This window comes from Glycine soja, chromosome 14, assembly GCF_004193775.1.
Source record: "Glycine soja cultivar W05 chromosome 14, ASM419377v2, whole genome shotgun sequence".
Taxonomy (NCBI): domain Eukaryota; kingdom Viridiplantae; phylum Streptophyta; class Magnoliopsida; order Fabales; family Fabaceae; genus Glycine; species Glycine soja.
This window is the reverse complement of record NC_041015.1, coordinates 49,700,951-49,722,960: the sequence shown is the minus strand read 5'-3', so window position 1 is coordinate 49,722,960 and position 22,010 is coordinate 49,700,951. Positions and strand designations below refer to the sequence as shown.

Below are 22,010 nucleotides of genomic sequence, written 5' to 3'. Positions count from 1 at the left end.
TTGTCGGGTAGCATTTTTTTAATGTAATTTAGCAATATGCAGATGATATTTATACTAAAATATGTTTGTGTTTTCTATATGATTTTTATTTTTGATTTTCATAGTTTTTTTTTTTCATTTTTCTGTCTGGTATTTAAAAAAAAATTGTTTTTGATCTTGCCATTAAGATTTCTCTATTAATCGGTTAACCAGTGACAATGTCATTGACTTTTTAAATCAAATATCACAAACATATTTAAATTTAATATTTATGTTTAATTAATTTTGTAAAAGAAGTGTTGGAAAATATAAAAGTGTAAAGCATCAGAGAAAATTCCATCAAATAAGTAAACTCAGTATGATTTTTTCAAAACTTTTAAGTCATTAAAATTATGAATTTTTTTCAATTATATATTGCTTAACTTATTGAATAAGATGGTTTTTCAACCAAAGAAAACTATATAATGGTGATTGATGTGACTTTTGAGTCCGTTAAAAAAACATAAAAAATATGTAGAATTTACATGCTGTGGCTGTCATAACAACGCTCAAACTGTTTTTCTCTTCACAGTTCACGCACACACGAGAAAAGAATGGGAGAGAAAATCACTCAAATGTATTTTACCTATTTAAAATTTATACAAAACATGGAAATTTTTTTGAAAAATTTTTAGAAAAGAAAACTGAATTAGAATTTCGAAGCCCATGACTCATAATTGTGACCTTTCATATGGCTTTATTTGCTTGACAAAGTTCTCGTCCCTGACCCTGTCCCAACATGCACGTTGCCATTCATTTTCTGCAACTGCAAGCACATCTCAGAGTCCTAGGAATCCTATGCTTCCCTCTATCTTCCCCCTTACTCCTCTACCTTCTACTCTGAGATTTATTGGAACTTGATATTTGTTAACATGACATATATCTAGATTGTTAAAACATCTATCCTAATATGAAAAGGAAAAGAAAGAAAAAATGTTTCTAACCATGCCTTCTTGGCATTAAATTTATTTCATGACACTAGATGACAACAAATTTAGGAATAAATAATATATTATAACATGATATTATAAACATGGCATATTTAGATATTTTTAGAATATGTACTATCATATATGAAAAGGAAAAGAAATAAAAAGAAAAGATCTCTCCAAGTCTCTGAGCATGCCTTCTTGGCATTAAATTTAATTCATGATTAAATCACAGCAAATTTAGAAATGATTAATATATTATTCGTGTGTTGGAATTAAATTAAGAAAAATAAAAAATAAAAAATGTCAAATTGTTTTCTTAAAATTCCATGAAAAATATTTTCATGAATTTTTTGATAAAACATAAAATAAAAACACATTTATGATTAATTTTTTTTTTTATCTACAAATAGATATAAAATGTGTTTGTGTGTGTGTTGTCCCAGTGATGAAACCTATAAAGTTTCAATCAGAAGAGTATTGTTCTGGTATGTCAGTAGGGTTGGTTCGAGTAAGACAAGAAATGGGGCAAAGGGTGGTTTAAAAAACAATTATCATATGATATTTCAAACAAATGTAATCAAGTTGATTTTAGTAATCAATCAATAATAGCAATTAAGCTGTCAAGATTGATGTAAGCCATTTCTCTGTTTTACCCTCCGTATCTGAAAATTATACTTCACCGTCAAGTCATTTGAACTGAATTGGTAGATTTATATTTAATGGTTCAATACTTATTTTTTTCATTTATAATTAAAAAAAGCACTAAAATTCCTTACCACAATACCACTTGAATGAAGATATCTTGTAGATTAATAGTAGTCACTTAATTTCTTCCCTTGATTATTCTATAAATTTTATTTGCTAAGGGCAGAGGAAGTGATGAAGCTTGCTGCTAGTTTTGGAGGTTGTTGGAAAGATATTATGATTATTTTGATTGCTTGCCGGTGAATATAAATAACTAGTGGAACTTTTGAAAGAGACCAATACTAACCAAAAAAATATGAGCAACACTCTCTCTCATATCTTCTTTCTAACATTCTCTTATGATCACTTAAATTTTATTAAAAATTACCTATATTTTACTTTTTATTTAATAATTTTCTCTTTTTATTTAAAAATAAAATTGACGATTTTTAATAAATTTTAATCAAATCATAAATAAAATATTAAAAAAAATATCACTAGCATTCCTCCCACTAACAATAATACCTGCTTGCAGGGATTTGATTGTCATCATTTATGCTATGTTATGTATGTAAGTGTGAAACATGAGGGTGATTGGTTTCAAATAGTGTACGAGATCATGATCTAGTGCCATTGACCCACATTGGTCATTGGGGTACCCTCTCTATGCTTCTTCTTTGTTACTTATTGAAGCGAATCCACCTCCACGCACCCTTATTGGAGCGTGCATGACTGCTTCAGCATTTCAATGATCGCTTTGGCATTTTAATTACCATTCTCTCTAGTTGAGAAGTCTCATGGTCATATCACCCAAGGATTGGCCTCTTTGCCTTCTGCTCTTGAAAATTGTAGTGAAGATTTGGAGTGCTTTCAAGTTTCATGTCTTTCTTTGACTATATATCCTCCCTCTCTTGATTGGAAAATTATTTATTTGCAAAAAAAAATAATTTTTATACATTGTCGTCACAATTATTCACAAACCATACTAGATATATTTTTTAAGAAATCATAGTAAAAGCCAATAACTTATGTAGTAACCAAAGGGGACTAGATTTAGTAGAAGGGGCTAGTTTCCTCACAACATGGTGAGTCAAAGTTTAAATCCTTGTTAGAAGAGGGTGCTCACATCTAGTGTTTAAGTTTGTTTTGAACAAGATTGTCTAAAAAAAAACATGTGGGAAAGAAAAATGTAAAAAAAAGTTATCATGTAGTATATCAATTTGTGATTGAATAAGGATGTAATTATTTACTCAAATCAAGAAAAACAACTTAGAGGAACATTTTTTAATTTATCTAGACATATAGACATATATCTTTTATAGATGGCAATCATATTTCGGCCTTGTGAGATCACTATTATGAACAACAAATTCTCCTTAAAAGTATTTATCGCATCTGCATAATAATGACTTGAACTTCAAACTACTCGTTAATCCGGAGTAATGATAGAACATTGCATATGCAACAGAAGTCAACACAACAACAATTAAAACACACCCTGAGAGGGATAGATAGTAGGATTGAGAGACACCCTTTAACGCTTGCTTTCACTACTGAGCAACAGAAGGTGGCCCTCCATCTATCTATATTACTAGTTTTTGTACCTTTCCTTCTTTCATTACCATTTGCTCTTTCTTCCTTTCAAACATAAGGGAGGTGATTCTGTGTTTTTTTTAATAGGATCTTTGAGGCCAAACCCCATCTCAATCAACCCTTTATTTCTCTCTTGCTACCTTGAATTTTCTCTAGTCTTTCTGTGCAAAACTTGCAGCCCTTATTCTTGTAGAATTGATGTCTGGTTTGTACAATCAGATCTCCTCACCTTCAACAGCAAGGGCCAATTCACCAAACATAAACATGAGAAGCAATTTTGAGGTTGAAAGGTAAATGGATTGGGGGGTGATTCTTCTTCTGTTATTTATAGTGAAACTGAAAATTGTGACTTTTTAGGTACCTATGTTATATGCTATGTTATATGTATACGTATATGTTTGGTGTCAGGATTTCAATTAACTTCTGGGTGGATGTTCTTATTCACGTTTTTATAGTCAGTACTTAACGGAGCTGCTAGCAGAACACCAGAAGCTTGGACCTTTCATGCAAGTCCTACCCTTGTGTACCAGGCTCTTAAATCAAGGTTGGCTATTCTAAATCTATGTATCATAAGGTTTTAAATAGTAGTTGCAATCACGGTTTTGTCATGATCCTTGACATTGCCAGAAATTGCGGTTTTGTCACTATCCTTGACAAATATAATTGATATGGTTGCAATTGAGGTCACAAAAAGTAAAAAAAAAAAAAAAAACAAAACCTTGATGTTGCGGTCGAATATGCAGTTGCAGGCTGTTTTTTAAAACCTTCGAAGGTTTCTGTTGTTGAGAGTTTCCTCCTTTGGTTGTTCTGTTGGTTTCAACTGATCTCACCTCTTGTTTCAGGTGGATTGGTCCTAGTCATGAACCCAGTTTTCTGGTTACTTGGACTAGTATCTCATTTTCCTTTTGTCTTGAGGTCTACTATAAACTCCTTCAAATTGCTCTGAATTGTCAAGTTATGACCTTGTCACCCGGTTGAAGTATAGTAGGATTTCATTTCAATTTACTGATTGATGCTTAGCTCTGTCATCACTAATAATTGTTAACGGAATTAGAAGTCTTTATTGTTGAACAAAATACAAGTACGTAACTGGAAACCAGATTAGTCTCCTATATGTGACCGTATCAAACTTTGTTCTATAGAATTCTTATCTGTTGATAAACTCATGAAAAGGAATCAATCATCTTAGTTGGTGAGTTTCGGATAACCGAAAAACAACAAAGAACCAAATGCAGGGAGGAAAAATCCTTAAAAGGTCCTAAATATTATGGCAATACGAATTACTCTACACAACGATATGTATCTTAGTATCTGTATGATTATCTCTATTCTTTTCCAAACAATGAACAAAATGTTTTGTTGAGTTGAAGATACACTCCAGTCCACTATAGAAAAGAAATAAATTATGCATATTGTTTTGAATGAGTAGAGTAAACTTCAAGTGACAGAAATATTTATAGTTGCTAGGACATTTTGTTTTCATAGTCATGGTTTGAATTGTATATGTTTGCTAGTACCCTTCCTGTTCATATTTCACAGTTTGCAGCAGGAAGGTCTCATTCTTTATAGTTGTTCTCATATTCAGTGTAACTTTATTATCAGAGATTTTAAGGGTTTCTGGAAAGAATGGATTGATGCAGAACCAAGGGCTTAGTGACTATGACAGAGTGCAGTTTGGAAGCCCCAAACCCAATCTTATGCCTTCTTTAGACATACAACCTAATTTTACAGGCTGGAACAGCTTGTCACATGAAGTAAGTACTTTATATTTCTGTTCTATACTTCTGTTTAATAGATCACTCTCCAGCTCTCTTCCATGCTTCATTCCAACTTTTCTTGCTTCAATGTTAATCTATAAACCATCCAGTATTGTTAGAAAATCTATTTCTTAGCATATCAAAACTTCAGGTACTTAGATGCTCAGATTATCTGTTTTCCACTGTGTATAAAGACCATTCTTTTGTTTTCTCTCTTCATCTAACAATTTAAGCTTTTGGAATACTTAAATTCATGACAAGGTATTAAAGCCTCTATAACCAAGTGATCTAGAGTTTGATCCTTACTACCCCATTCTTTTAATAAAATGTTAAATTTTGGTACAAGGTACATGAAACTATGCATTAACTATGATCTCTTATGGGAGGAGGCATATAACTTCATCTTTCAGTTTAAACTTTTGGAGTTATTAGTTGATGACATTAATGATGTGTCTATATTTGTGAAATTCCACCAGTTTCCTCAATCTGTTTCTGTTGAAACAGAGCAGCTACAACTTGTTTTCTTTCTATCACATTTCACTATTCCTCTTCCATTTCATTCATCCTTTCTTCTTCTTCTTCTTCTTTTTAAATCTTTTTTACCTTTAGTCATCTCATTTTCTAAGTTAAGTCCAATCTTACATCAGGGGTTAGCAGGAGTACAAGGACTAAACGTTGATTGGCAAACATCACCAGGTGTCCCAAGCTCTCACATTGTGAAGAGGACATTGCGCTTGGATATTGCTAATGATAGCTATCCAAATGTAAGAAGATATGTAGAACATTTTAATGCATTTTGCTGTATCCTGATGAAGATTTATACCATGCATTGTTCTAATAGTTTTATGGTGTTGTACTGAGCATTGAGACACTAAGCCTAGCTTAAATTTCAGTTCAATTTAGTTGGACGGCTTCTTGGCCCTAGGGGCAATTCACTGAAGCGAGTGGAGGCTACCACAGGTTGCCGTGTATTTATCAGAGGGAAAGGTTCAATAAAAGAACTAGATAAGGTATCATCTCTTCTTTAGTGGATTGTCTTGAAAGTTGCAAATCCTAAGAACCTAATTTATTGTCGTAGTTGCTTCTCCTTTCAATTTGTTGAGTGTCTTTTTTTTTTCTTATTTTCTTTCTGACTATATATACTATATATACTAATTGTAACCATTAACTTCACTCTATCTTCTATAATCCAAAGGAAGAGTTGTTAAGGGGAAGGCCAGGCTATGAGCACTTGAATGAACCACTGCACGTTTTGATTGAGGCCGAATTACCTGTCAATGTTGTTGATATAAGGCTGAGGCAAGCACAAGAGATCATAGAAGAGCTACTCAAACCCATGGTATCTCTTTATAGTTTTAAAACTCAGAATATTACTTACTACCGAGATATTTTGAGTCTACTTTTCTCACTAGACATTTTATGCAAGGTGTTGTTAATATTATTTTGTTTTCCTTTATAGTGGCAATTAATAAAATTTAAAAAATAAGAATTGTCAGGTTATCAAAAAACTTTATTTCCTTCCCACTGTTCTTTTGTTTATTTACCATTCTATTCTGCAAAACATTGAAGATAATCAAACCACTGAAGTGTTTACTTAAATTTATATGCTAATAAATTAGGTGCACCATATAGACAGAAATATGTAGAAAAGTGGGTTTTGTTTGGAGCAAAATGTTCCATGAGTCAAGTTGCAAATCAATTAGCAAAGAGACATTAAGGGTAGATAAATTCTTGTGCTGTATAAAAGTATTTCTGATTCTCCTCCATTTCATGTGCAGGATGAGTCACAGGATCTCCACAAAAGGCAACAACTAAGAGAACTTGCTATGCTGAATTCCAATTTTAGAGAAGATAGCCCTCAACTCAGTGGTAGTCCCTCTACATTCAACTCCAATTAAATGAAGCGGGCCAAAACTGACCAATAGCGTGTGTCTACATTGAGAATCGTAGTCGCATTTGATGTCAGTTCCTGCATGTAAATTCTGCAAAGCAGCAACAAGAAAACTTCACAAAAAGATGGGAAGAAAAACGGGAGGGGGTGCAGATATTCATTGCCACAATCAATTGTATCAACAGACTTGTAAAACTAGGAGAATTTCATTATTATTATATTTTGACCGATTGATTAGTATATATATTTGTAGTGTCTGCTGGGACTTATAAACTGATTATTGTTGGTTATTACTGAATGGAAAAAAGTGTTTGATGTGAGAGGTTTTTTTTAATATATATATAATCACATGTATCCAATGTTGGATGCATTATTGCTTGAGTTTGAGCAAGATGACTATTAATGATAAAATTTTTCACTCAAATATTTAAAGTACACGTGTCCAAAATTCAAACTCGAAATTGAAGTATTAATAACACTTTGCTTGAGTTGAGCAAGATAACTATTAATAACGAAACTCTTCCAACAAGTATTCCTCCAAATATTAAAACAGTTACTAATTCAGAATTCAAATGTGAAATCAAAATATATGTAATTTCTTGAGCACAATAACACTACCCTTTGTTATAATGGCCATATCTTAAGGATAATGTCTAACGTTGGTAGGGGCCATTGAGGTTAATGTAGTAGACGTGGATGTTGTTGTCCGTAGCTCTACTAAGCCAAACTAATCTTCTTTAGGCTTGACTTATAACACATGTCTTTGTAAAGTGGAACTATTCTAGATTTCTGCAAGTCCATCATGGGGCCATCATATCCCTAGCCACCACCATATTCTTCATCAATCCTTATGCCAAACCACATTTAAACACCATATAAAGATGATTAAGTCTGCTTTAATTATAACTAAGTAGGCTCAATAATTAAGGTGAGTTGATGTATCATCATTATATTAGTATTTTTTTGGCTGTCCGTGACAATGACAGCACAATAATACACTGCATATCTAAGATACGTATGCTACTTTATTTCTGTTGAATTTATCCTATTTTGGTTGTTTCATACATGAAACGGTGATTTGAAAATAGGACCAATGATTGAAACAGAGACATTTTTTTTCTAATTGTGTCGATTTAGTTGTTTCATACATGAAAGGTTTAACTTAAATTTAAATAAATAAAAAATCATTTTTAAAAGAAAAAAAAAAACTAACTTTCTAAATAAGTTGAACCAAAGATATTTTGTTTATTTAACTCTCCCATTTGATATGAAACTCGCATTATTTTTTTTTTCATTTTATTAATAATAACAAAAATTATGTCACCTATTCATTTGTTTTATCTCTTCAAATAGAAAAAAAGAATCAACTATTTATTTTCTTATGAATCTAATTATTAACAATTGAACCAAACATAGTTGCCTAATCCATATTATTGTCAACTTTTCCAATAATTAATTACATATATTTTACTAATTTTTTTATAAAACAATGATTTAACATTTTCTAATTTATATTTTTATATTTCACACGAGCTAAAAACACTTACATAATTAAAACGAAAAAAAAAAACCATAAGTCCATGACACTTGTTCCACACTTTTCTAAATAAACCGTGACGTGGAGCATTTGGGAGCCGGGCAATCGTGTAACGCAGTCGTATTGGACTGGAATAGGCACAGAGAGAAGATCCAATTCCAATCCCAACCGAACAAACTAGAAATTAGGGTTCATATCCCATTTCCTCAGATTTCATCTCAGATTTCGCATTGGTTTGCGTTGCGTGGTTGGTTTTGCGGTATCGAAGAAGAAGATGGGGAAACAGGTTGTGCCGGTGAAATCAGTGATCTACGCGCTTTCCCCTTTCCAGCAAAAGATTATGCCGGGTCTCTGGAAGGACTTGCCCACGAAGATTCACCACAAGGTCTCCGAGAATTGGATCAGCGCCACTCTTTTGCTCGGTCCCCTCGTCGGCACCTACGCGTAACTCTCTCTCTCTCTCTCTCTCTCTCTCTTCTGAATTAAGGTTTCGATTCATCTCTGTTTTACGCGATGGTTATGTGTGTATATGCTGCTTGTGGTTGTAAATTCGATCAAAAGCAATTCTACGTTTTGTTGTTGATTTTGGAAATAAGATGACCGGAATTGATCTGGTTGAAAGGGATATGGATCCTCTCCATTGTGTTTTGATTTGTTAGGGAAAAGGGAGCGAATCTGTTCTGAAAAATACTGAATTAGTTGATTATTCTATTGAGTTTGATGTACTTTTCAATGGATTGGTGACCTCTTCAGGTGTTAAGAATTTTTTTTTTTCCCTTTTGTTTTGTGTTAGAGGAAATATTAGGTGACTAGGTCATTGAGTCATTCATTTCAGTTTTTCTTTTTGGTTAAGTTTCTTATCGAAATCCACAAATATGTATACTGGGCTTCACTAATATGCTTAATGGACTTGGCATGTGTGTGTCAAGAAAGTGTAATGTGCTGGTATGGCTGTGTTTTGCTTTGTATGTTTTTCCTTGATGTTTTTGTTGGTGTCGTTGGAGATTAGTGGCTTTGGTTGTTGCAGAAACCATTGAAGCCTAGGTCTATTTTAAACCTACATTGTGCCTACAAATTGGCAGGATACAAGGTTGTTGAGATTGAGATAGGAAGGGGAGGATAAAAAACACATAATAAGATTCTACCTAATTAAATACAAAGTTTATATTTTTTTGAGGATAGGATTTTTTTCTGGGAAATGAGTTATTCTGCCCTGCCACTTAAATGGCAGGTTGTTTAGATTTATGAAAACCGCCCCATTCAGTGGTTTGATAAGCTTGCCCGATGATCATATAATTTTCTCTCCAATTTAAGTTGGTGCCAATAATTGGATTGAAGCTCCCACACAAAAGTGAAGATTGTGCAATCCTTTGAGGAAGATTGTGATCTTAACAACATTGGTGCTAAATGTTACTATTAACAATGCGATTGTGCAAGTTTTGTTGGACATCACCTTTAACTTATGAAGCAAAAAATGGAGGGAAAAAAAAGGTTTTGGGTGGAATCAATAGGTTCATTCCATTTCACCCTATTTTAAAATTTAAACAATTACAACTAGTGTAATGTATGTCTTTCTATTCCACTATCTCTTTCCCTCAATCTGATGTACCCTCAGCTACTATTTGCAATTTCTATCTATTAAAAGTTCAAAGAAGGGTTGAAAAACTGAATTTGGCTTGGTGTTTTTCCTGAAACAAGTCTGTTAACTTAGCATAGGTTTGAATCCAGAAACTGCCTCTTTGCATATGCAAGGGTAAGGCTGCGTACAATGATCCTTTTCCATGCCTTTGCTTTGTGAGGAGCCTTATGGTATTGGGTTAATTAGTGCTTAGTGTTAAGTCTCTTAACTTAGCATTGGTCAATGAGTAAAATAGGGGCTGTAATTGAATTGAAATTAGCTGCAGTAATTCTCTGGAGATGTGGAGTTGAAGCGGTGAAAATAAATGCTGGATAATATATCCTGCCATGAAAAGTAACCCTTTCTCTCCCCGTCTGGTTAAATTGCGTGTCTAATATGGCTTTTGATGGATGCAGGTATGTTCAAAACTACCTGGAAAAGGAGAAGCTGGCTCACAGGTACTGAGCTCTTGCAAGAGCTGATTGGATAACCTTCTAGTTTGTTGCCTTGATCTTGTTTAGCCACCCAATAATGTGACACTGTTGAAACTTGCTCTACCGTTTGGTTTTGATATGTCTGAGTTTGAGCGTTTTCAACTTTGACAGTGTTTATTGATGGTATACTTCATTAATCCATATTACTTTATAGTTTATATTTTGAAAGACAATTTATGTGTTGTCAATAATGCCAGAGTTAGTTTGGCATGTTAAACTCAAGAATGCTTGAGTTAATTTTATCATTTTTTAATTCAAAACAAGCATTCTTAATTTTCGCCAAAATTTGACGCGTATTATTAGCTGCGTATCTCTACATAAAGAAAATTTTCAGTTTATGAGCCTTATAAAATCAATGATTGAAATTGTGACTTATGTAATACATGCAATCTTGAAAATGGGATAGCTGATTGAACTAGCCCATTATGAGGCAAAATTTAGCCGAGTAAATGATAAAATTTATACTGATATTTCATTTAAAATTAGAGAAATATTCAGCTGTTCTAAAATTATTAAATGCTTTGTGAATAATTATTATTCATTTTTAATCTCTCTAATTTTCAATGTATTTAGTGGGCCTACTTGAGGTCTTGTACTGGTTCAACTAATAAGTGCCCAATCTATCTTAGTGGGTAAATATGCGATATTGTTCAATAACAGGGTTGAAAGAGTGTGTGGAAAAGTATGTTATCAACACTTCTATAAGGAATATTTTTTTTCAGCCAATGAAATTTCAATCCAGAGGAGAAGTGCTTCGTCTCTTTTAAAATATGTCTCCAAATAAGTGTTATTTTAGTTTTTTCAATACAATGTTAGTTGATTACTTTTTTCACTAATATTTTTAATAAGTATTATGTTTACTTTTTAATGAAATACTAATAATAAGGTTAATTTGTAAAATTATTACACTTTTTAAATTTATTTATTAGTTTTTTTGTCTGCAAATAAAAAATTAGAACGCCATTTATTATGGGATAAAGAAAATAATAAATAAAGGTAAAAATGTTCTTACTCATAAATATTAAAATGTTTAAAATTTGTCTTTATAAATTTTTTAATATATCTTAATGTCTGAATTCACTAAAAGGACATTTTATATCAATTATATGCATAATTATAAAAAAATTATCATATTTTATATTGATTATATACATAATTAATGTAAAAATATTACATTTATATACTTAATTATTAGTGAGTTTGAATTTATCCAAATATACTTTTAAGATAAAAAAAATTTCAATGGTGTGAGAACAAATAATTATTAAAATTTTTACATAAATAAAATTTAAATATTTTCATATTTATAAGGATAAAAATTATAATTTAACCATATACATGCATAAGATATGAAATTGTTTTAATCTTAACTGTTAATTTTTAATCAATATTAATAATTATACATTATTTTCTAAAATGCTAGATTAATTAAGAAAAAAAGAATAATTTAACTTGTAACCTCGACCAATGGCGAGGAGTTTTAGCAATTTTCATAAAATATGTTCAAACTTTGTTGTCAGAAATGAGAAAGCTGCAAGAGCAATTTAACGTTAGAAAGATAGGTTTGATGTCATTTTTTTTATCAAGGGATTAAATTGATGTCACGTATCATATGAATGAAAATAATGCCAATTAAAATAAAATGTTTATTTAAGCAAGAATCAAGTACTCTTTACTTCGTCATCCGTTGTTGTTAGGTTCAACTGCAACTTAAAATAGATCATGTGGGCACAAACTTAAGAGTTCAAGTCAAATCTTCAAATTTTATTAGTATACTACAACCACGTTTGCAAGACACCTTGCAGTGCCAGCATGCGGCATGCAGCATTCAGCATGCTTGTTCTCTAGTGTTATTGTCAATTGGTCAAATGGCAAGATTCTCCACTTTGAATAAATTTCTGAGCAAGAGTTTGTATGAACAGCACCACGAAGCAAGATGGCTGGTTCTATAAGGGCTGTGTGATACTCTTAAAGTTACTTTTCAAACCAAAAATATCTAAAGGCTGTACATCAAGTGTTCAATTTAACAGCAGAAACCTTGTTTAATATTATAGTTATTATGAGTTCTTGTAAATATATATATGTTATTGGACATTGGTGTATGGTTGACCACTTGCACTAGTGCTAGCTGTGATTGAATGGATGAGAATTGGGGTTCAAGGGCACTACTGGGGAACCAGAACCATGATGGGAACTCTTTTAACTCTGATAAGGTCCGTTCTGGCCTCCACTCTGAGTCTCCCTTTCAGTTTGACCATCAAGTCTCCTCTACCAGCCACTTAATTAAGTCAAGGTCTCTCTCTGATTTCTCTCTTGAAAGTTAAAGTCGTAAGGTGCGTGTGCCTGCGTGCGTGTGTTAATCATACAATGAAAACCTCTTACTACATTCAATGTACGTTGCGTGACTCTCAATTAGATTATGGCATGTAATTTGATATCATGCTCATAAAATTAATTATATCAATGTAAGATTGTTTCACATTTTCATCATACAATTTTTCTGTCAGTCTCACTCATTTTAGCCATTATCACCAATACACTCCAATAAATCAAACGAAGGAGTTTCAAGGGAGTGACAGATTCAAGGAAAATGCAATACTTAGTGAAATTTCACCAAAACCCTATTTTGATTCAATACTTATTAACTCATCTTCCTGCTTTGCGTTATGTGTTCTGAAGGGGAAAATCATGCATATTTAATTTGAATACTTGATAGAAGAATTTTGAAAATGTTCAATAACAACGAAGGAATTGTTTCATTTATTTTTTGGGCTGCTTGATTGCTTTATTCTGTCATAGAACCATGATCTGTGTCCAAAAGCATGAACTTCTCTCTTTTGGAAGTGACATGTTTCAATATTTATAGGAGAGAAAGAATATTATGAAAGACAGTTTGCTACTCTGAAATCATTTGAAGAAGTTGACTCCATAGCAACATCGGACTGCGCCGACGTAGAAGACATTGGAAAACAAGCTGAACATGAACTGGCAATGAAGATTTCTAATTATGCAAATGCAGCATTATTGGCATTGAAGGTGATATTCATAAGATGTATATATTCATTTATGAATGAAACTTCAAGTAGTTGTTCTGAATAGAAGGCATGTTGTGAATTTCTTTTGAAATAGCCACCAAGTTCAGGTTCCATTAGTTATAACACTTCATGCTAGTGAAATTTCATATGAAGAGTTCTAACAATATATCACTTGAACTTGTTATAGTATAATCTCAATTAATGTTTGTTGTATGTATAGTACATGTTTGTAGTGTCTCAGTTTAACAATATTCATATACACATCTAGATTTATGTGACTATAAGGAGTGGATCAATAGCTGTTGCAGCATCAACGTTGGATTCTCTGCTTGACTTTATGGCTGGTGGCATACTTTGGTTTACCCACCTTGCAATGAAGGAAATAAATATGTACAAATACCCAATTGGAAAGTTGAGGGTGCAGCCAGTGGGCATAATTATCTTTGCAGCTGTCATGGCGACACTTGGTGAGTTGAATTGACTTGGCCTATTTCTACGCAGTGTCAGTTTAAAAGTTTTTACACTGTTAACGAATCATGATATGTGTAGCTTTTAAGGTAGTTCTTATAAAAGTCAACAAACTGCAATTTGTGATTGGATGACTGTAAAAACACTTTACACTATTAGTCCATAGACTATTTACTCATTACACTATACATATTTTCATCATACTGGAATCTGAGAACATGGACCTAACTTTGTAAGATATTCAAGCAAACATACAAATGTTTACAGAATACTGTATGATTTGGCATAGATTATATTAAAGGATACGCTCAAGGAAAGGCACATATTCATTTGGAAATATGAGATAAAAATATTACATATAATCCATTTTGCTACAGGCTTTCAAGTATTGGTCACGGCTGTGCAACAACTAATAGAAAACAATCCTCCTGAGAAGATGTCTGTTGATCAGCTAGTATGGTTGTACTCCATTATGATATTTGCAACGGTGGTGAAGCTTGCACTCTGGCTTTATTGTAGAAGCTCAGGAAACAAAATTGTCCGTGCCTATGCAGATGTATGTTTGTACTCCTTCCCTTTTGATAATAGTATGGTTGTACTCCTTCCCTTTTGATAATAACTGATTTATGAATAATGAATTGAGTCAAGAGACTGTTGCAACATCTTACAAATGCCAACTTGCAGGATCACCACTTTGATGTTGTAACAAATGTGATTGGATTAGTTGCAGCTGTTCTTGGTGATAAATTTTACTGGTGGATTGACCCAGTTGGTTCTATTTTACTTTCAATTTACACTATTACAAATTGGTCTGGCACTGTGATGGAAAATGCAGGTAAAACTTAGATGCAGTCCTTTAAGGCAAAGTACTTTCCAAATTTTTAAGTTTGGATAAAACTTAGATGTACTAGTAGTTCTTTAAGTGTTTTTGGTATTCTTTAATCAGAATTGGAGTTTTGCTTCGATAACTTATGCTATCTTAAAGGCAAATTTTTATTACCAAAGTGAAATTCCAATTTTGATTAGGGATCACTAAACAAAGCACCTAAAGAACAGAACCAAAATTTTGTAAATTTTTTTAATATATAGAAAAATAAATATGACAGGTTTTTGATTGAAAAATTTGCAGTTTCACTTGTGGGACAATGTGCACCTCCTGAAGTTCTGCAGAAGCTGACATATCTTGTCCGCGCCTACACATTTGGCGTTCTATATTTTGTGAAGGTATGCATATAAAGTTAAATTCTAGCAGTATTAAATATTAGATTGTAACCCTGATATATTTATTTCATTTGACATTGTAATGATTGATTGATTGCTTAAGGCACAGATGAAACGGGTTTCTCTTCGTAACTTTCCAGGGCTATGTTATAATTTTGGTTTCTATTGGTAACAGGTTGACATTGAACTACCAGAGGATTTACCCTTAAAAGAAGCACATGCCATTGGAGAGAGCCTTCAGATAAAGCTAGAGAAACTTCCAGAAGTTGCGAGGGCATTTGTTCATCTAGACTTCGAATGTGATCACAAACCAGAGCACTCAGTTCTTACCAAACTGCCAGATCACAAATCAGATCACAAACCAGAGCAATTATTATAGTGGCTGCTTTTTAACTTCATTCAATTAAATGTTAAAATTTATTTTTTTATTAAATTTAAATTTAAATAGTGGCATATAGAATGCAACTAATTAGGAAATTTTTTAATAGTGGTTTAAAATTACCGAAATTTGCAAACATAAATAAATAGAGGGACCAAAAAGTAATTTAGCCACAGTAAATAAATAATAGCAAGGCAACAAGGTAACAAACTACCAGTGAAATCCAACTCTAAAAACTAAAACAAGTCTAGAAAGAAGCTCACCAAATAATAAAATAAAGAATAAAAAGCAAGCATGGAATTAATCCTCCAATGAAGTTAATTTAAAAAGTACAAATTAAGTCATCACAATGGAGTAAAGAACACAAAGTGAGTAAGGCAGCAGAATGGAGTCTTTAGTCTTCATCTTTCTCTTCCGCATACTCATACACTCTTACGCCTTGCTTGATGCTCATTCTTTACTCTTCTATTTAAATAAGGGTTTAAGAGAGATTCCATGCAGCAAAAACAAGAGTTCCAATAGTAAGAAAATGTAATGAAAATAGCAAGAGTAGAAGCTTAGAGCAAGTATAATAGTTCCATCTTTAAAGCTTTATGAAATTAAGGACTTCATCATCGACCAACAACTTTATACTGAAATAATATTTCACTTAAGATTGTAAAAGGACATGAGAATTGTACCTCTACTGTGTATAGTCAGTATAGATATAAACTTGGAGAATATTTAGGACAATCATTTATGTCATGTCGCGTAACATCATCTTTTAACTTGAATCCATGGTGAATCTCTTTAAAGTTTGGCAAACTGCAGAGTGTTATAGTTCGCAGGTTATGTAGTAGTACATTTTCTCCACCCTTAACAATCCCTTCTTGACCATCGTCATCAGTTTCACATTCAAAAGCAAAAACCTTCTGTAACTCAGAGCAGTCTGCTATCTCCAACAAGGTCAGATTGTGAAAGTGACCAGCCACAAAATTATGAAAAAGGTATTTCAACTTGTTGCACTTTTTGACACAAATATCCTCGAGATTTGGGAAGCACACTTGTTGTGAACAAGTATATAGGCTTTGTGCATCACCTGAATCAAATATTTGTTCCAATTTCTCACAATCAATTATATGCAGTGATCTCAGCATTGGTAAGCTTCTAACAATGGTAGGGGAGAAGATGGTTTTCAATTTTGGACATTCAAGCACAAAAATCCACTTAAGCATATGGAGGCTTAGAAAATTTGTGGGGCCCTTCCATATGAACTCGAGCTCAGGTAGATCACTCAATTCAGCATAAATTAGATCCAAGTTTAAAGGAGCAAGTTCTCTGTTGCTCCCATGTTCTCTGATTTGGAATTGGAAAAGACCTTTTACTCCAAGACCATGCAATTGAAGATGTGTAAGTTTAGAAGAAAGCACTTGATCGGATAATTGGTTGAATGTGGTGGTAACCGAGCATAGTAATTCCTTCTCCTATATACATAACAAAATTCATTTTTAGTTTGTTACTTGTGATAATTCAATTTAATAGAATTTCCATTCTAAAGAAAGACCATACCAAAAAAATGAATACTTTTACTTCAAGGATGTACAATATATCGTTGTTTAAAAAGAATGTGACCATGAAGATAAAAATTAATGTAAAATGTGATAACTAAATAGCATTTTAAAAAATAAAGTGCTAATTGTAAGGTTAAATGTTGACTAATGTCTATAAACAATAATAAGAAATTGCATGTTTAGAAAATTTTTGAACATTTTTTAATTTTAAAGTATACATCAGGTCATTCACAATTTACATGTTCAATTATAATATTATGTTTAATAAATACCTATATGTTATATGTTGTTTTGATCAAAATATTTATAATATATACAAAACATGAATCACGAATTATAATGTTATTCAATTTCATTTAGCAAAATAATTAAGTGTTGTGTATGATAATATGAGTTGTCTTCATACGCGCGCGTACAATTCTCTTCAATTTATCTTTTTCATGCCTTATGAGAAACTAACATAAATATAGATTAGAATTTACAAGCTCTATTTTAGATGTATGTATGAGATGTTTTAATGAGCATTATATTTTTCATATTTTTTTAATCCAAAAAAGTTAAACACCCAAACTTAGGAATTTACAGTAATTCATATAATATGTTGAATCAATTGAGCAAAATTTCTTTGGTGCATTAAAGTCTTAATTATATTTTGTGCTATTTATAATTTTAGTTTTTAATTAACTTAAATTGTATATTCATTTTTTATTTATTCATAAAATATTTTAATTACATTTTTAGTTTTAACTATTATATTTTTTCATATTGTCTATTAAACTATTAATCTAATATTACATTTTAAATTATTCCTAATCAAATTTAAAATAAAATAAAAATAACATACACTTAGACATCAATATATTGGAAAATAAAAACATATTAGAAAATAATAGGAAAATAAAAATAAACCTATTATTATCACTGTGAATATCTTGAAGTGTACATATAAAGCTAAAATTGGAAAAAAATAATGTACATAGTATAATGTTAAAAATATATAATGCAATTTATATAAAAAAAATATGAAAATTTAATATTTTAAGGATAAAAAGATAATAAAATACAGAAAACTAGAAACTATCATTTAAAAAATATTACTTCAAGTAGTATTTTAAAAATTTATAAATTATTAAAATAAACTTATTTATCAGCATTATTAATGAGGTTAAACATGCTATTTCACATAATAAACAAGTTTGAAAATTAACTGAACGTGTGTGTGCCAAACATAATTTAACTATTGGCTAAATTACTTGGTCTTTTTTTTTAAAAAATAAAATTGTTCAACTACTTGCTATTTCTATTATTAAAATATTCAATATGATTTTCTAATTGCCAAATATATGTAAATAATATATTTATGTACGTTGAATCCAAAAGACATCAAAGAGTTCTTTCTTAAAGTGACTGTTCAATCTAGGAGCAATAAATGAACAACCAAACATACATGCAGTAAATCTTAATTAATGATTAAGAAAAACTAAAATTAAAGCGGGCATAAAATAGTTTTGACACTAATTAAACAAATACAGTTTAGTTTCTATCGATCACCATACATCTATTCATAATTCATATCCATAAAAAAAATTCATGTTCACAACTCAGGATTCAACTACACCCCCAAAAATGAATTAACAAATAATATCTATTTAAAAAAACTCATTTAATTACGTGCCATTAAAGAAGTAATCATTTGCGAAAAATATATTACCGTTGCAGTTGAGTCTTGTTGCAGATCTGAATCAATAATCATCACCCTACGCACCCAAGAGTCAGGCAGTCTTGGACAATAATAGCATCGTAGCTCTTTCAAATTTGGTAAATGTGGATCAAAATATTTAGGCCAAATCTCAACCAAATTCGGCAAGTCATTCAACCATAGAGCTCCCAAATTGATGTGAATATTAGTCTGAGGATGACTCTGGTGCTGGTACACTCTAAGATCATGTTCCTTTTCACTGCCAAATACATACTTCAACTTATCACAAAATCCAATGTCAAGTTTTTCCAAACTTGCTAGCCCATGAGCATAACACATAGGGAATATATATTTCAAGCTGCGACATCCATGAATAGTAAGTGTCCTTAATTTTGGGAGCATCAAAGAGGTATGACTTTGACTGCTAACATAATCAACACTCCCTTCTTCCACTTCTTCTATCATCTGCTTCAATTCATAGCATTCAGATATTCTCACTTCTTCTAGCAGCTCTAGAGTTTGGACAATGGATGGGTAGAAGATACAAGTTAGCATCGGGCAATTATATATTCTCAAGGACTTGAGATGGCATAGCTTTGAGTTCTTGGGAAAGGAAATATTGTACAATTGTCTACAACTCTCTAGGGTTAGCTCTTCTAAACTTTTGAGAGAGCATCTGGAAGAGGGGTCATGAAACACTTCTTCAAGGTTATCCAATTCATACAAGCGTAAAATGACTAGGCTGGAGAACGCATCTTCAGTTTGCATTGTGGTACCATCAAAGACGCATTTTATCTCTGGACAATATTCGAGGATTAGGAAAATCAAGTGATTCATGCCTTGTGGATCCATGGATGGGATTACATTTTTGTAACCTCCCTTAAGGTGCCTCAATTCAAGGTACTCTGCTTTTTGAAAGAAATCCTTGATTGGTAATGATATAAAACTTTGAACTGAGGCATTAAAACCTTCTATGCATAAAACTCTTGATGGTCTCTGTTTTCTAAAAAAGTAAGACCACTGGAAGAAGAAGAAGTATCGATCAGATTCTTTAGTAAATTGTATTATAACATACCTTCGCAATCTTGAGAATATGGCATTTTGTGGAAAGTTCTTTTTAGATTGGAGTAAATACAAATACAATTCCTCTAGCTGCAAACATTCCCCAATAACCTCGTAAGCATTATCTTTCTCAATCTTACAGCAGAACAAATCTAAAAGCTTCAAATTCTTTAATGCTACAATTCCATTAGGCAATTCTTCAAAAGAAGACCAACGCAAGTCAAGAATCTCAAGTGCTTGTAGGCTTTCCAAAATGGAGATGTCACCTAATTTATAACCTCTCAAGCACAGAGTATGAAGATTTTTTAATGACTCAAATGACTGTGGCAGTAACAAAGTTTTACTTCTTTCAGCATAATCTGCAATCCACTCGTAACCAGATCCTAAGAATGCTAGGATTTTGAGCATTTTCAACCTTTCAAGACACGCATTTGATACTTCAAAGCCATCATATAGAGAATGAAGCAAGAGAATTTCAAGTCTGGGACAATTCAATTGATCATCAGGAAGCTGACCATTTCGCCAATTCCATAAGGATATTGCTTTCTTATCTTTTATGTTACCACCCTGTACCAAGATTGTTGGATCCATTGCAGCACCTGCCAAAATTTCTCGATCGCTTTCAGATGCTATCCACAAGGCTACATCACGAACCAGGTCATGCATTTTCACCTTTTCTTTAATTTTGGTATGCAACAACAAACAAGAATCCCTGAGGATATTAATAGCTACATGCATCTCCTTTCTTGATTTCTCCAAAGTTCCAAAAGTCCCAATTAGGCCCCATCCTCTTCCAAATCGAAATAAATCTTCCAAATCAATTTCGTGATCCTCTGGAAATATAGAACACAACAATAATAAGGATTTCGCTAATTGATTTGTCAAATTATCATAACTTGATCTAAGACAAACATGAGGACTTGTTAAGCCTTTTGGAATATCCAATGGTTTAGAATCTTCCAGTCTTAACAATGCCAACTCCCACTCTTCTAAAGTTTTCCCCCTTAGTGTGCTTCCTAATGTCACAATAGCAATAGGCAATCCCTTACATTGATTAACAATTTTTGTTGCCACACCTTTTAAAGCAGCTGAGGAGTCATCAGTTATTTTGGCATAAAATTGGAACAAATCCCAGGCTTCCTCGTCAGTTAAGAGATGGAGCTCAATTATACTTTGGCATTGCATAGAAGTACATACTTCTCTGCTTCGAGTTGTTAGAAGTACTCCACAACCCTTGTTGTTTTCATTGAATGGAATACCTATAGCTTCAAAATTTAACTTTTCCCATACATCATCCAAGATTAGAAGAGTTTTGCCTTCACTTAATCTTTTTGAAAGTCTTTGTGCTCTACCTTCCTCTGAATTTTCCTCAAATTTCAAACCCAACTTATCAGCAATTTGCTCTTGGATGCTTCTAATATTTGGAGTTTGAGAGACCACTGCCATCACAACCTTCTCAAAAAGTTTTAACTCCTCAACTTTCTTACCCACCTCTTTCACCAAAGTTGTTTTTCCCGACCCTCCCATTCCATGTAGTCCAATCATAATAAAACTTTTATCACTTAACTCTTCCAAAATCTCATTATAAGTCGATTCTGTAGATTTGAAAGGAACAAAATCTTCGAAAGAATGATATTTCATGCCTGGAAGTTCAGTCTTGCTAGAAAATGGGTCAAACTTGCTATCACGATTGAGCTGAGTCATTTTTTCTATTTTTCTTGCGATTTCTTTTGCAAGGAAATATTGGCATTGACTTCGGAAAATACTTTTGCGTACTTCCAAAATCCTTCCTTCTAGTGTCTGCACTTCTTGTAAGACTTTCTCAACATCTTTCAGCCACTTCTCAACTGCTGGTTCGATTTTTTCAGTCCTGTTAGTGGCTTCTCTTACTCGTTTCTTTACACTGTCTCGAGTCAATTCCAAATCTTCTTTTGCATTTGGAAGATTCCCAGCAAAGTTGTTGAAACAACACAAGTATCGAGCATGGTGTAAAATTGGACCCACTGTATATTCTGCAATCTTTGCTATGATGGAAACAACGATCTCCCCCATTTCACAGTCCTGATCATGAA

At 32.4% G+C, this 22,010-nt stretch overlaps 4 protein-coding genes across 7 annotated transcripts; 3 read left to right on the top strand and 1 right to left on the bottom strand.

Annotated features, from left to right (window-relative positions):
* Positions 1-3,032: 3,032 nt before the first annotated feature.
* On the top strand, positions 3,033-7,197 carry LOC114385468 (KH domain-containing protein At2g38610-like). The gene is made up of 7 exons (XM_028345563.1): positions 3,033-3,517; positions 3,683-3,771; positions 4,830-4,981; positions 5,632-5,748; positions 5,878-5,994; positions 6,180-6,323; positions 6,763-7,197. The coding sequence occupies exons 1-7, from the start codon at positions 3,426-3,428 to the stop codon at positions 6,880-6,882; spliced, it is 831 nt and encodes a 276-aa protein (XP_028201364.1). The 5' UTR covers positions 3,033-3,425; the 3' UTR covers positions 6,883-7,197.
* Positions 7,198-8,473: 1,276 nt separating this feature from the next.
* LOC114382952 (cytochrome b-c1 complex subunit 8) lies at positions 8,474-10,797 on the top strand. The gene is made up of 2 exons (XM_028342499.1): positions 8,474-8,856; positions 10,447-10,797. Exons 1-2 carry the CDS (start codon positions 8,687-8,689, stop codon positions 10,493-10,495), a joined length of 219 nt encoding a protein of 72 aa, XP_028198300.1. The 5' UTR covers positions 8,474-8,686; the 3' UTR covers positions 10,496-10,797.
* Positions 10,798-12,380: 1,583 nt separating this feature from the next.
* LOC114383525 (metal tolerance protein 4-like) lies at positions 12,381-15,725 on the top strand. 3 transcript variants are annotated; one of them, XM_028343209.1, is made up of 7 exons: positions 12,381-12,811; positions 13,389-13,560; positions 13,828-14,026; positions 14,405-14,583; positions 14,712-14,862; positions 15,157-15,251; positions 15,424-15,725. In XM_028343209.1, the coding sequence occupies exons 1-7, from the start codon at positions 12,663-12,665 to the stop codon at positions 15,625-15,627; spliced, it is 1,149 nt and encodes a 382-aa protein (XP_028199010.1). In that variant the 5' UTR covers positions 12,381-12,662; the 3' UTR covers positions 15,628-15,725. The 3 variants fall into 3 exon arrangements, with proteins under 3 accessions (XP_028199010.1, XP_028199009.1, XP_028199008.1); XM_028343208.1 differs by having other exon boundaries at positions 12,387-12,817; positions 13,391-13,560; XM_028343207.1 differs by having other exon boundaries at positions 12,387-12,857; positions 13,391-13,560.
* A 105-nt stretch (positions 15,726-15,830) lies between these two features.
* On the bottom strand, positions 15,831-22,005 carry LOC114383523 (probable disease resistance protein At4g27220). Of its 2 annotated transcripts, XM_028343206.1 has the most exons (4): positions 19,100-22,005; positions 18,889-19,066; positions 16,308-17,090; positions 15,831-16,092 (listed from the first exon to the last, which is right to left on the bottom strand). In XM_028343206.1, the coding sequence occupies exons 1-3, from the start codon at positions 21,988-21,990 to the stop codon at positions 16,323-16,325; spliced, it is 3,837 nt and encodes a 1,278-aa protein (XP_028199007.1). In that variant the 5' UTR covers positions 21,991-22,005; the 3' UTR covers positions 15,831-16,092; positions 16,308-16,322. The 2 variants fall into 2 exon arrangements, with proteins under 2 accessions (XP_028199007.1, XP_028199006.1); XM_028343205.1 differs by having other exon boundaries at positions 18,889-22,005.
* Between the last annotated feature and the right edge of the window lie 5 nt (positions 22,006-22,010).